Source organism: Boleophthalmus pectinirostris, unplaced genomic scaffold (genome assembly GCF_026225935.1).
Source record: "Boleophthalmus pectinirostris isolate CB_2022bp ecotype Guang Dong unplaced genomic scaffold, ASM2622593v1 HiC_scaffold_23, whole genome shotgun sequence".
NCBI lineage: Eukaryota > Metazoa > Chordata > Actinopteri > Gobiiformes > Gobiidae > Boleophthalmus > Boleophthalmus pectinirostris.
The window spans coordinates 37,049,087-37,061,615 of NW_026571207.1; the positions used below are offsets into that span (position 1 = coordinate 37,049,087).

Genomic DNA, 12,529 nt, shown 5'->3' on the forward strand with positions numbered 1-12,529 from the left:
GCAGTAGTTTGTGGTGTGTACTTTTATTGCAGTAGTTTGTGGTGTGTACTTTTATTGCAGTAGTTTGTGGCGTGTACTTTTATTGCAGTAGTTTGTGGCGTGTACTTTTATTGCAGTAGTTTGTGGCGTGTACTTTTATTGCAGTAGTTTGTGGTGTGTACTTTTATTGCAGTAGTTTGTGGTGTGTACTTTTATTGCAGTAGTTTGTGGTGTGTACTTTTATTGCAGTAGTTTGTGGCGTGTACTTTTATTGCAGTAGTTTGTGGTGTGTACTTTTATTGCAGTAGTTTGTGGTGTGTACTTTTATTGCAGTAGTTTGTGGTGTGTACTTTTTGCAGTAGTTGTGGTGTGTACTTTATTGCAGTAGTGTGTGGTGTGTACTTTTATTGCAGTAGTTTGTGGTGTGTACTTTTATTGCAGTAGTTTGTGGTGTGTACTTTTATTGCAGTAGTTTGTGGTGTGTACTTTTATTGCAGTAGTTTGTGGTGTGTACTTTTATTGCAGTAGTTTGTGGTGTGTACTTTTATTGCAGTAGTTTGTGGTGTGTACTTTTATTGCAGTAGTTTGTGGTGTGTACTTTTATTGCAGTAGTTTGTGGTGTGTACTTTTATTGCAGTAGTTTGTGGTGTGTACTTTTATTGCAGCAGTTTGTGGTGTGTACTTTTATTGCAGTAGTTTTGTGGTGGTGTGTACTTTTATTGCAGTAGTTTGTGGTGTGTACTTTTATTGCAGCAGTAGTTTGTGGTGTGTACTTTTATTTGCAGCAGTTTGTGGTGTGTACTTTTATTGCAGTAGTGTGTTTGTGTACTTTATTGCAGTAGTTTGTGGTGTGTACTTTTATTGCAGCAGTTTGTGGGTGTGTACTTTTATTGCAGTAGTTTGTGGTGTGTACTTTTATTGCAGTAGTTTGTGGTGTGTACTTTTATTGCAGCAGTTTGTGGTGTGTACTTTTATTGCAGTAGTGTGTGTACCTTTAGTGCAGCGGATCCTCATGACGGCCTCGAAGCCGATCTTTCGTGTCAGGTATCTCTCCAGGTCGCTCTGGAACTTCTCCAGCTGCTCGGGGTTGTGGACGTGGTGGAAGGACGGGTAGAAGTACACACTGCCTGCAGAGTACTTGGACATGCACGCTGCACAGGACACACACACAGAGGACATTAGGACACACAGAGGACATTTAACACAGAGGACATTTAGGACACACAGAGGACATTTAGACACACACAGAGGACATTTAGGACACACACAGAGGACATTAGGACACACAGAGGACATTTAGGACACTAGAACCTGATGAGCAGTTCAAACGGAGAGCAAATCTTTAGACCTTGTATATGAACTAAGCCTCTGGCAACGCTCAAAAATATTTATACATTTGTAAATACAAAACATACATTTATATCATTCAGGGCATAAAATGTGCACAGTATTTGGACGTCCAAGAAATGTTTTTGTTCATGATTTGATTTTACTTTTTTTGGACTAATTCTTTTCAAACACTTCTGCTCTACATTTCGGTATAAACTGTTTTGACTGTTTTTATGATTATAACCCTTTAAATGACATTTCTTATCATAAAAGAACACAAATTCTGCCTTTTGTCCAGTCTGAAAAATGCAAAGCATTTTGTGCTGTTTTCTTGCAGCCTGGTAAAGGTGAATAACTTGCACCAACATGTGTTTTTGTGCATTGGTAGAAGTTGTGTCATGTGAAAAACTCACATCTGACACATCCCATTCTTCAGTAAAAGAGCTCAAAATAATCTGCTTTGCATTTCACATTTTGGAATGTGAAATGGAGTTTTGGAATTTTTCAACCAAAACCAGGGAAGATTTAAAACAAAGTGTAAAAATATTAAAAACTACAATAGTATTTTTAGTATTTAGTATATTTAGAGCAGAGGTATCTGAAAAGAATGAGACCAAAGAAAGTTGAGTATAATAATGAACAAAATGGATGTCCAAATTCTGTGCACATCTTATGCACTTCACAATACAAACATGAGTATTTCACATGGCACAAAATCTACCAATGCACAAAAACTCATGTTGGTGCCAATTATTGACCTTTACCAGGCTGCAAGAAAACAGCATTAAATGATCTGCTTTGCATTGGACAAATATCAAAATTTGTGTTTTTTCCAACACAAAATCTGGTTCTATTATGATAAGAAATGTTATTTAAATGGTTATAATCATAAACAATGAAATAGATATAAAATAGTTTAAACCAAAATGTAGAGCAGAAGTGTCTTAAAAAAATAAAATAAAATCATGAACAAAAAACATTTCCTGTACGTTGAAATACTATGCACATTTTATGTGCTTAATGATACTATCGTGACAATCTGATGAACACAGAGTACTGATGGTCTGATGTGGTCGCAAAGCGCAACTTTAAATATCCTCCAAAAAGTCCCACCTCACCACATTTCATGCGATGTGGATGACCTGAACGTTTACAAAATTATGGTCAAAAGTCAAAAGTGCATAAAATGTGTCCAACTATCCCCGAGGGTTATAATACATTTTTGTTTTGTTTGAAATGAGCTTTATGTCTGTGTTTAGTTTTGTGGATAGGTCCAGCAATTACAGATATTCACCATAAACAAAAGCAAGGTCTCTGCACTGTGACAGTCAAAGGCAAATTCCGTGACCTGTCCTCCAGCTCTGTTTAATCTATGTGCAGCTCAGAATGTGGTGATGTCTGATTAGAGCGAGTGTCAGTAGCAGACTTACCGAGGGAGGAGAGGTCTGAGTACTGCGAGCTGAGCAGGAACAGGTCCACTCCGATATGCTGCCCGGAGCAGTCCAGAGCCAGCTTCTTATAGAAGTCTGTGGCCGGACCCAAGTGTTGTACCACCTGCACCAGAACACACACCACACTCAGCACTCAAACACTCAAACATGGGCAGAGATATGGGTAAAAATGAAGGTCCATGCCATTTTGGATTATCTCTTACAATAATCAGACCAGAATTTTACAATCTATCAGAAATGTACTAAAATATGGAGCAAATGAATGGGCTGAGGTTCAATTGTTGAACATAAGAGAATGGACAGTAAAAAAAAGTCTATTATTTACATTAGTCTATTTTTTTTTACTTTAAAGGGGCAATATGCAGATCCTCATCATCCGCTGTCTGCTTGTCTCCATGGAGATGTTAATAAGTATGGCAATAAACATATTAATCTCTATGGTTACATCACCAGGCAAAGTCAGATCTGTGGAGTAGAACCCCTCACATGTTTTTCAAGCAATACAAATACCTGGTTTGAATAAGTGCAAGACTGATACTGTAGAATATCTCAGGCAAAGCCATAACATCTTCATGGAGATAAGTAAAAGGTGAACCGTCCTCCAGTAAAGTTACATCGTGCACCTTTAATATGATCTTCTATAGACAACAGTTATTATTGACCATCAATACATGATGCCTCTGGATACAAACGTGATGTGAATACTTTAAAAGTCTGTGTGGGTCTGACCTTGGTGCTGGAGCGCTGGTTGGGGTCCTCCCTGGACTGCAGCAGCCCGGGCCCCAGCGTGGGCAGCTGGGTTTGGAACACAGAGACCCTGCCTCCTGTGGGGGTCATGAGTTTGAAGGCAGCCTGTAGAGCGGGGCCCAGGGCGCTCTGGGTCTCCCTCGTGTGAGCAAACATGGAGGGCAGAGAGGAGAGCAGCTCCTTCACCAGCTGCAACAACACAACAGATACTGTAATACACAACCATGGGGCTCATGGGAGTACAGGAAGACATAGTACTTTGAATGTTTCCAGCTGTGTCAAATGCAGAACATAATTACATATTTGTATTAGCCTCTTATGACATAATAATTTAACAGGCCTGATCTATTGTGTATGATTTTCACTGAACAGAATACAGAATGGTGACGTCATGTTGCAGTGCACAAGTTGGATCATGGTGAGTTTTAAATGACCAATAAGAGTCGGCCCCTCACACTGTGAGTGTGAGTCCTGAGGTGCAGAACAGAGACCTGCTCATGTAACACACTTCAACTATTCACTGATTATTATATGAATTCATATTCAGAACTATGTTTGTGGCTCAGTGGTTAGAAGGTACATTAACCCCAAGGTTGGCAGTGTAAGTGTTGTTGGTGGTGCTAGGGACAGATGGAGCAGAGTGGCAGCCTCACTTCTATCAGTCTACCCCAAGGCAGCTGTGGCTATAATAGTAGCCTACCATCCCAGAATGTGAAGCAAATGAAAAACACATTATAAAGCACCTTGAGAGTCTTGAAAGGCACAGTAGAAAACCATAACATTCTTATTGTGTCCTGTATATCATTTGCTGTAGAACTGTCGCAGTATCTTGTGTTTGTGAGTTATGTATTGTACTGGATGCTTTGCTTTTAGCATAGTCCTGATGTGAACATTAGGTGGAGGACCAGTCTGAGGCAGTCAGTCTCTGGCTCTGCACAGCAGCACATCAGGCCAAAGTTTTACAGAGGTTGGCAGTGGCAACCTTAAACACGAGGTGAAGCATGAGGAGCCTAGACAGCAGATGTGCGCCTCCTGCAGACAGCCTAGAGTACTGCACTCTCCCTCTGCACATGCACAGACTCTGTAAAACTAAGAAGAAGAATATGCTCTTCAGTCCATATCAGGAGAGCTCAGGGTTTGTAGAGTGCATCTCTAAACAAACACAATATGCACAATAATATGATTCTCATACAAGTCAAGTATAATGTGTTCTAAGACATCAACAGCAAAAAAAAATTAAACCTTTTGTGTGTATGGCTATAAGTCCAGCTCAAAATATGAAAGGCCCAGTACTTGTACGCATATTTGATGTACAGATATAAAATAAGTCTCTGAATGTTGTGAAAAAAAAGTTGGATCAGTGCTTCCTTAATAATTAGAATATTGAGACTGCAAAAGGTACGTGAGGAATACCACTGGAACACTGCAAACTGTTTCAAATAAATTCATTGCTCTGTTTTTCATGTTTTAGGGCAGTAATAAATCAGCTATACAGTGAATATGAGTTGGTTTTCAGCTTTCAGTGTTTTGATAGTTCACCTCTTTGTCCTCTCTGCCCATCTGTGGACTACAAGTTAGTGGAAAATCTGTTTAATGGATTCAGTGTGCCCTGGCATCTGTGTCAACTGACCATAAGCTGAAACACACATCACAAGCAGAGTGACTTACCTCTTTGCTTTCCTTCAGGTTCACCATCAGATTGTCATGTGAGGGGATGAAGACATCTACGGGGGAATGCAGAGATCACGTACAATTTTAAATCATAAATACGGCTGATTTTTAGGAAAAGACTGACTATATGAGCTATGCTGTCTCCTTTGTCTGAGCAACAATGTTATGTTTGAAAATAAAAACTACAGCAGCGTCCATGTGTTAAACAGATGCATCACGAATTTCAGACTTCCGGTCACTGCGCAATGCATACTGGGAAGGATTTTCCGAAAAAGTGAGCATCAAACCGCTTGGGACCGCTTTAGTTTGGGGATTCGGACATCATAATTGTGTGGTTGTTGGATCCTAACAGCAGAAAACGGCTCAAGAAATGGGCTTCGGAAGTTTGTGAACTCCATAAATGCAAAAGGGAATCAGATGTGTGTGACTGCAAACCTCTGTTCAAACTGTTTCCCTTCCTAACGGAACTGAAAAATAGTGAAAGGTTAAGGCGATGGGCAGGATTGATCCACGGGAAGGACGAACAAGGTAGCCTTTCACTAACCTAAATCATCCCAAGTTTGCAACAAACATCTGTATTTGGAGCGCCATCAAAGCGGGAACGCAACATCATGTCTTGGTCTCTTTGCAGTGGAAGGTGTTTCTTGGTGAACAGCTGGTACCTTTCGCTTTGGCGTTGACTTTTTAAATTCGTAACCAAGGTTGAGTGAGGGATCGGGATCACATCTGATTCCCTTTTGCATTTATGGTGTTTGCAAACTTCCGAAGCCCATTTCTCGAGCTGTTTTCCACTGTTAGGACATCAACAACCACACAATTACAATGTCCGAATCCCCAAACTAAAATATGACAATATCAGAACCAGAAACAAAAGTGATATGGTTCAAAAGACTTGAAAAGATCGACTTTGTCACTAGACGCATCCCACTGAGAAAACAAACATGGCGGTTTGATGCTCACTTTTTCGGAAAATCCTTCCCAGAGTGCATTATGTAATGACCGGATGTCCGAAATTTGTGATGCATGTATTGAGGCAAAGCATTTCTGAACAGCACATTTTCTAATGTCTAAAGCTAAAATGTCTGCGTGTGTAATTAACAGAATTTGAACAGATCATTTTTGGTCAGTGATGTAATGGAGACGTCTACAGCCTGTCCTCTGTCACTGAAAGCATGTGGCACAGTTTAGACTTTGGAAGAAGAAATTTGATTATTTTTTGTGTTAAATGGCTATGATTAAGTCTGAGAGAATTTGCACCTGATTTTTTTCCATGTATTTCAGCAAAATGTTTCTTGTCCCAGTACAGATATATTGTATAAGCAGCTCTTGAAATCAAAATAACAACACTGCATTTTATTGTCTGAGAATCAGTAAGTGAGTCTTAGCATGCTAGTGGTTGTTAACGTAGCCGCCACTCTGGTCTCTGAAAGTTGTTATAAACTCATTGAGGTAAATAATTAGGATGCTCAGAATGCATAAGGTAAGAGAGGGAGAACTTTGGACCACTGCAAACTGTTTCAAGTAGCTTCTTTATGCGTTTTAAATAAGACTAAATCAAATCAAAAATCCTGATCAATCAATATATGAGTAAAACAAATAGTTATAGAGAGTAGTTTTCCACATGAAAATACTTGAGCAAAAGATCTGACCTAGAATCCTTCCCCTTACCTTCTATGTCAGAGACCACCAGCATCTGGGGCTGGGAGAGGCCGTCCTGCAGGTTGTAGAAGTGGATGGTGCTGTCGAATGTGAGGAAACCCACCCGAGTGCGAGCGTCTCCAGGCAGCCTGGGACAGAGGACAGAGGACAGGACACAAGACAAGAGGAGAGGGAGTAGGACAAGTGACATTACGACCTTCTCTAGAATCATTTGGATCATTTCAGCCCTGAAACCTCCACTGAACAAAAAGTAAAAGAAGCTGTTAACGTGCAAACAACTGCTTCATATCACAATGTGGAGCAGAGCATTTTGAGCTTTGGAGATGTAGACAGGATTAGTCAAACATGTGTGGATTAAAAAAAAAAGGTATGTTTTTGAAAAGGTAACAGCATTATAACATGGCTAAAAAGCATAGAGTCAGTAAATAAATACGTAATACAGGTTTTAAATATAGGATTATATAGGATTTAAATTCCAACTTTGTTCTCTCTCTCCTTCAATGTCAACACTAGTGAAGTGCCAAAAGCTTTATGAGAGCTACAGACTAGTGAAATAGATTTAATACTCTATTTACTTAAATTGTACTTTTCACAGTTTGACAATCACTACCCTATGTTTAATATTTCTGCAGTCATTATCCACATGAAGGAAAAACGAAAACCGATGTCTTCTCTGTCAAAAAAAATTAATTGCAATAGCTGCAGAAAGTGGCGCCATTATTCCAGCCCAAAGAGGTGTGTTTCAGGTGAAAAGACTTTAAGACATAAGATTAAAATGACAAGCTTGTGGTGCTGATCCCAAACAAGCAGGTTATAATTTACCCTGAAGAAATGAATGGAGCTGGAATTCCAAACCATTATACAGCATAACATGTTTAGTTAATCAGCTATGTTTGAGTTAAGATCCATTCTGATGTGTCAGCAAAAACAATATAAAAGATTTGAACCTTTTAAGCAAATTCTACCAATTTTATATTGTTACATTACCCCTAACAACTATCCTTATAAAGGGCAAAGGATATTATTTAACCACACATTTGTAGACTCAAATGTGATATTAAAGATTTGTTGGCTTTACTGTTTGTATAATCCTTGGATAACTTAGGGGTGTCCAGATTTTTCTCGAAACATAAACAAAGTGGAGGGCTGATTAAGGGCCATACACTGATGGCTAATACAGTGAATAATTTAAATATGTGCATTTATAAACAGGTTAGACACCACACACTAGAACCTTATCTAAGCTTAGATCAAAAACTTTCACTCAAAATTACTATTTGAGAAAATATGGGCCAATTCACCTAGAAGTCTAAGGGCCAAGAAAAATTGGTCTGAGGGACACGCATTTGGCTCGTGGGCCATAGTTTGGACATGGCCCCAGAGTGACACTGTCCCCTGAGATAGTAGTGTCTGCTCTGTGAACTTACGAGTGGAGGTTTTCCAGCAGACAGTCACAGAAGTACTTGAGGTATCCAGCCTCCACAGCGTTATGGGACACGTCCAGGACAAACAGGTAGACCGCAGGCTGAGGGGGGCGCAGCTGGAGACACAGAAACAGAGCTGGATAAGACCGGAGGGAGGGGACTCTTGTTTAAAAAAAAAAAAAAAAAAAAAAAAAGAGCATAGTGCTTTACCATGTAGTCTGAGGAGGCAATGAACTCCACAGTGGAGTTCTGGACCTCGGGCCTCCTGTGGGGCTCCCCATATGACCTGGTGACCGGGTTGTACATGAACTCATCTGGAACTGAGACAACACACACACACACACACAGTGAGAGGCTGCAGAGCAGAGCAGAGCACACAAAAGCAAACCTACCATCATTGATCCGGTAACACAGGTTACACTTCCACCGCCGCTGGTCCAGGAAGGTCACGAAAGGGTTAATGTAAGTGCGACACGAGCGGCAGCGCACGATCGTGTTGGAGGTGATGACAGGTAAGTGCTGTGGAGACACACAGCATCACTCACACACAGGTTTACTGCTGCCACTGGGGACCAGCGTCTACAGGACGACTATTATTACAGGCAAAATAATACTCCCATCTCTATTCACATGGATGTGGTGGAATCAAGAGTATACCCTGTCAGGTGAGTGTGACACTTGTGGCAGACAGGTGAGTGTGATACACGTGGGGGGCAGGTGTGTGTAATGTGATGAGCTGTATGATACCTGCAGGTCCCTGAAGGGGTGCAGCAGAAGGCCCAGGGGCAGCCGGGCCTTGTTGAGCAGAGCCTGGGTCTGGGGGATACTGGTCAGGGTGCAGCGGAAGGTCCTGCTCACAGCACACACAGTCAGAGCGCACTTAGCACACACACACACTCAGCACACACACAGTCAGAACACACACAGAACACACACAATCACAGCACACACACAGTCAGAACACACAGCCCCATATTAACTCTACTTCACACACTTGTACTCACTCAGGGCTGCAGTTGACCTTCTTTAGTTCTGGGCTCAGGTTGGGTTCTGGGGCCCCCAGAGGCCGTGGGGGCAACAGGTTCCTCTCATGGAGGAGGTTAATGGGCTGCAGAGACTCCACCTCCAGCTCAGGGATCCCACTGAGGCCCCCCAGAGCAGCAGACAGCTGGGAAAGACTCGGGAAAGGCTGCCAAGAAAACAAGTGCCCTATATTAATATATGATATTCACCCTTCACAATGTAAACGAAACAGCACATACCTGTGAGGGCTGGGGGTAGCCCGATTGGTTGTATCCATGCTGTGGGGCAGAGGAGGGGGGAGGCATACCGGGGTAACCATAGCCAGTGTAGGACTGGCCATGTGGGGCCAGGTCGGAGCAGGGAGCCTGTGCCTCTACACAACACAGTGGGACATGTTAAACCCTGGTGTGTCTCTGTGTTCAGACTGTAGCATGCACAGACTGACAGGACCTGGGTGAAGCACATACCTGGATAGCTGCCTCCCTCTAGTGAGTCGTAGCTGTTGGGCACAGGGGAGGCAGTGCCCGTGCTAGACGAGGAGGTGTCGCCCCCTGCAGACAGACAGAGACACAACAGCACAAATCCGTTACTACAGCACCACACTTAATCCAGGCTTCAGTGAGTCAGGAGCCCTGTGCAGGATCTGATTGGACAGAACACATCCACTTATGTGAGCCTGACAGCCCTCTGGATTATCCTCTGCTCTGTTCACACACACCTGTTCTCTTCCCACATGAGACTGCCCACTACGCTAGACCAGTCCTTTTAGAACTATTGAACTACTTTGGCTATCAGTAAACAGGTAAAGGTGGATTGTCCGCTGAGCCTGTACAATGAGCGCACCTGCTTCCTCATCGTCGTCCTCCAGGTCTTCGTCGTCTGAGCTGGAGGACGACTGTGCTGGCTCTGAGGGCCCGCTGGTCCCCTCATACCCTCCATACTGAGACGGGGGGGCTGTGGAGAGAGGCACAGGTTACTACAGTGTTGGCAATGACAGGATACTCACCCTACAGGTATATGAATGAAACCTCAAGATGCTGATTATAGTATAATCATGTAACTCCAAAATATATGTTTAACATCCAGCTATACTTCACAAACTTGCAACAAAAATGTATTTTAACATTCCTAGTTAGACTACAAGCCTCAGTTCTTTGCCGTTGCACAAGACACTTGGCCCTGGTTAACAGTACAGAAGACTGTTCACTCGTATACATGTAGAAATATGAATACCATGTTGCCATTACCCTGATATTTTGGAATTAGTTTGGTGCAGCATGGAGAGCATGATTTACCGCTGTGGTGTCCAGGGGAGGGGGCAATGGAGGCAGAGGGGGTTCCAGTGGATGAGGGGGTGTGTCCACTTCCGTCCAGCCCACTGTAGGGCCCATAGGAGGGCTGCTGACCCGGTGCTGGGGATAGGACCAAAACAAAACAAAACTATTAGATGCTTTAAAATATGATAGGACTTATTAATCAAGGCTGCTAAATAAGTCTGAAGTTACAGTGTAATTGCAATGTATCGATCAACTGATGCTAAAGAGCACATATTGTGTTTGTATCTGCTATATATGGTTATAATATATGACACTCGTGGATTATTGTGTTATAATTTGCACATTTTATATCACTATATTCAGCTAAAATAACTTCAAATGCTGAATTCTGTGTTAGAAAACTGTGGTGCCCAATAGGAGCTGATGTCCCATAAACGTCATCACAACAAACCGCCGCATGCTGTGGTCTCCTCCTATAGATAGCTGCATCAGTGGTGAGAGGAGCAGATTTTTTTTGTTTTGTCTGTACCAAAATGACCAGTGCACCAGTGAAAACAGGTTGATTGGCAAAATGGTGTCTTGAACAGGAGAATAATGATTACTCAAACATGCAGAAATCACTCCAAATATAACTTAGGGTGAGTAAATGGTGAGGGGAAACAACTATAACATGCTTAAAAACCCTGAAAAGCTGATTTTGCACAACAGATCTGCTTTAAAATAGAGATAGTGTCGTACCTGTGCTCTGCGGCTGACCGTTAAGCGCTGTCTGTCCACACAGGGGCTGTGCAGGACTGTACTGGTGCAGGGGGACACCCATCTGAACAGACAGCACTCCACCAAGGCTGCTCTGTGGGTGAGCTGGGGGGCCACTCTGTGGGTGAGGCGGGGGCCTGCTCTGTGGATTAGGTGGGAGGCCACTTTGTGTGTGAGGTGGGGCCCCGCTCTGTGGATTAGGTGGAGGACCGCTCTGTGGGTGAGGCAGGGGGTCATACTGGGTGCTTCCAGGAGCAGAGGGGTAGGTCCCAGCAGCACTAGTAGGAGCTGGTGTCAGAGTGTATTGCTGCGAGGGAGGTGGGGGGTGAACTGGGGGAGCAGCAGAGTAGCTCTGGTGTCCATAGTAGGACCCAGGAGCACCATAAGGGCTGTGCTGGGGCTGTACTGCCTGCTGACCATACTGGGCACTGGGAGGAAGGCCAGGGGCATAGGCAGTGGGTGGGGGTGCAGGGCTGGAGAGAGCAGACGGGGCTCCATGGTGGGACTGTGGTGGGCCGTGGCTGTTGTGGTAGTGTGGGGACTGAGCACTGGGCAGCGGAGGTTTGCTGGGATAGCTCTGAGGAGGGGGGGCTCCGTAGTATCCAGACGGCTGGTACACAGGAGGGTAGCTCTGTGCAGAGCCTGCACACAAAAGCAGGAAAGTACAGTCATGACATCACATGGATCTTTTTTTTGTTATTAAAACTAAAAATAACATTACTTTGTAAAAGAAACTGTAGGTAAGATTTAGTTTTAAATTCCATAAACACGACCAAACTCTAACTCTGTTCCCAGATACGAGGTAAACATGATACTGATAACAGCTGTAATGCTCATTGATTTTCAATTATAAAAACACTGGACATGATGGATAAGTAGTTTGTGTATATTATGTTTATTTGATGTTTGGATTCAAGTTGATTGTCCAATCAGAAAGCAGAATGAGCCTCACATGACCCTTTCATTTGGGTTGCCAGTTTCAATGGTGAAATCCTGTGTGTTTGATTCTAAAATGTCTCTCTCTAATCTGAATGGTCTCTCCCTAAACCCCAGCACCTGCACCAGTCATGAGCTGCAGCCTCTGCAGCTTAGGGAGGGAATTCTGAAGATTCTGAGCTTTCTCATGAGACACGGCCTGTCCATATACTGAGAAAACTTGGACGTGTCCTCTACCTGCAAGTGAAGGTTCTGGCAACAGAGGTTCAGTTGTTAT

At 42.9% G+C, this 12,529-nt stretch overlaps 1 protein-coding gene across 2 annotated transcripts in view; it reads right to left on the minus strand.

The window, feature by feature from the left end:
* sec24b (SEC24 homolog B, COPII coat complex component) overlaps positions 1–12,529 on the minus strand; it is a 46,056-nt gene that overhangs the window by 32,384 nt on the left and 1,143 nt on the right. For both annotated transcript variants that reach the window (XM_055159359.1, XM_055159358.1), the window contains exons 2-16: positions 11,299–11,958; positions 10,579–10,695; positions 10,127–10,237; positions 9,751–9,834; positions 9,523–9,656; positions 9,265–9,449; positions 9,008–9,110; positions 8,653–8,779; positions 8,471–8,580; positions 8,264–8,376; positions 6,846–6,964; positions 5,175–5,230; positions 3,489–3,695; positions 2,739–2,862; positions 972–1,130 (exon numbers count right to left, since the gene is read on the minus strand). In XM_055159359.1, the coding sequence (XP_055015334.1) occupies positions 972–1,130; positions 2,739–2,862; positions 3,489–3,695; positions 5,175–5,230; positions 6,846–6,964; positions 8,264–8,376; positions 8,471–8,580; positions 8,653–8,779; positions 9,008–9,110; positions 9,265–9,449; positions 9,523–9,656; positions 9,751–9,834; positions 10,127–10,237; positions 10,579–10,695; positions 11,299–11,958 (2,409 nt within the window). The remainder of the gene's footprint in view (positions 1–971; positions 1,131–2,738; positions 2,863–3,488; positions 3,696–5,174; positions 5,231–6,845; positions 6,965–8,263; positions 8,377–8,470; positions 8,581–8,652; positions 8,780–9,007; positions 9,111–9,264; positions 9,450–9,522; positions 9,657–9,750; positions 9,835–10,126; positions 10,238–10,578; positions 10,696–11,298; positions 11,959–12,529) is intronic.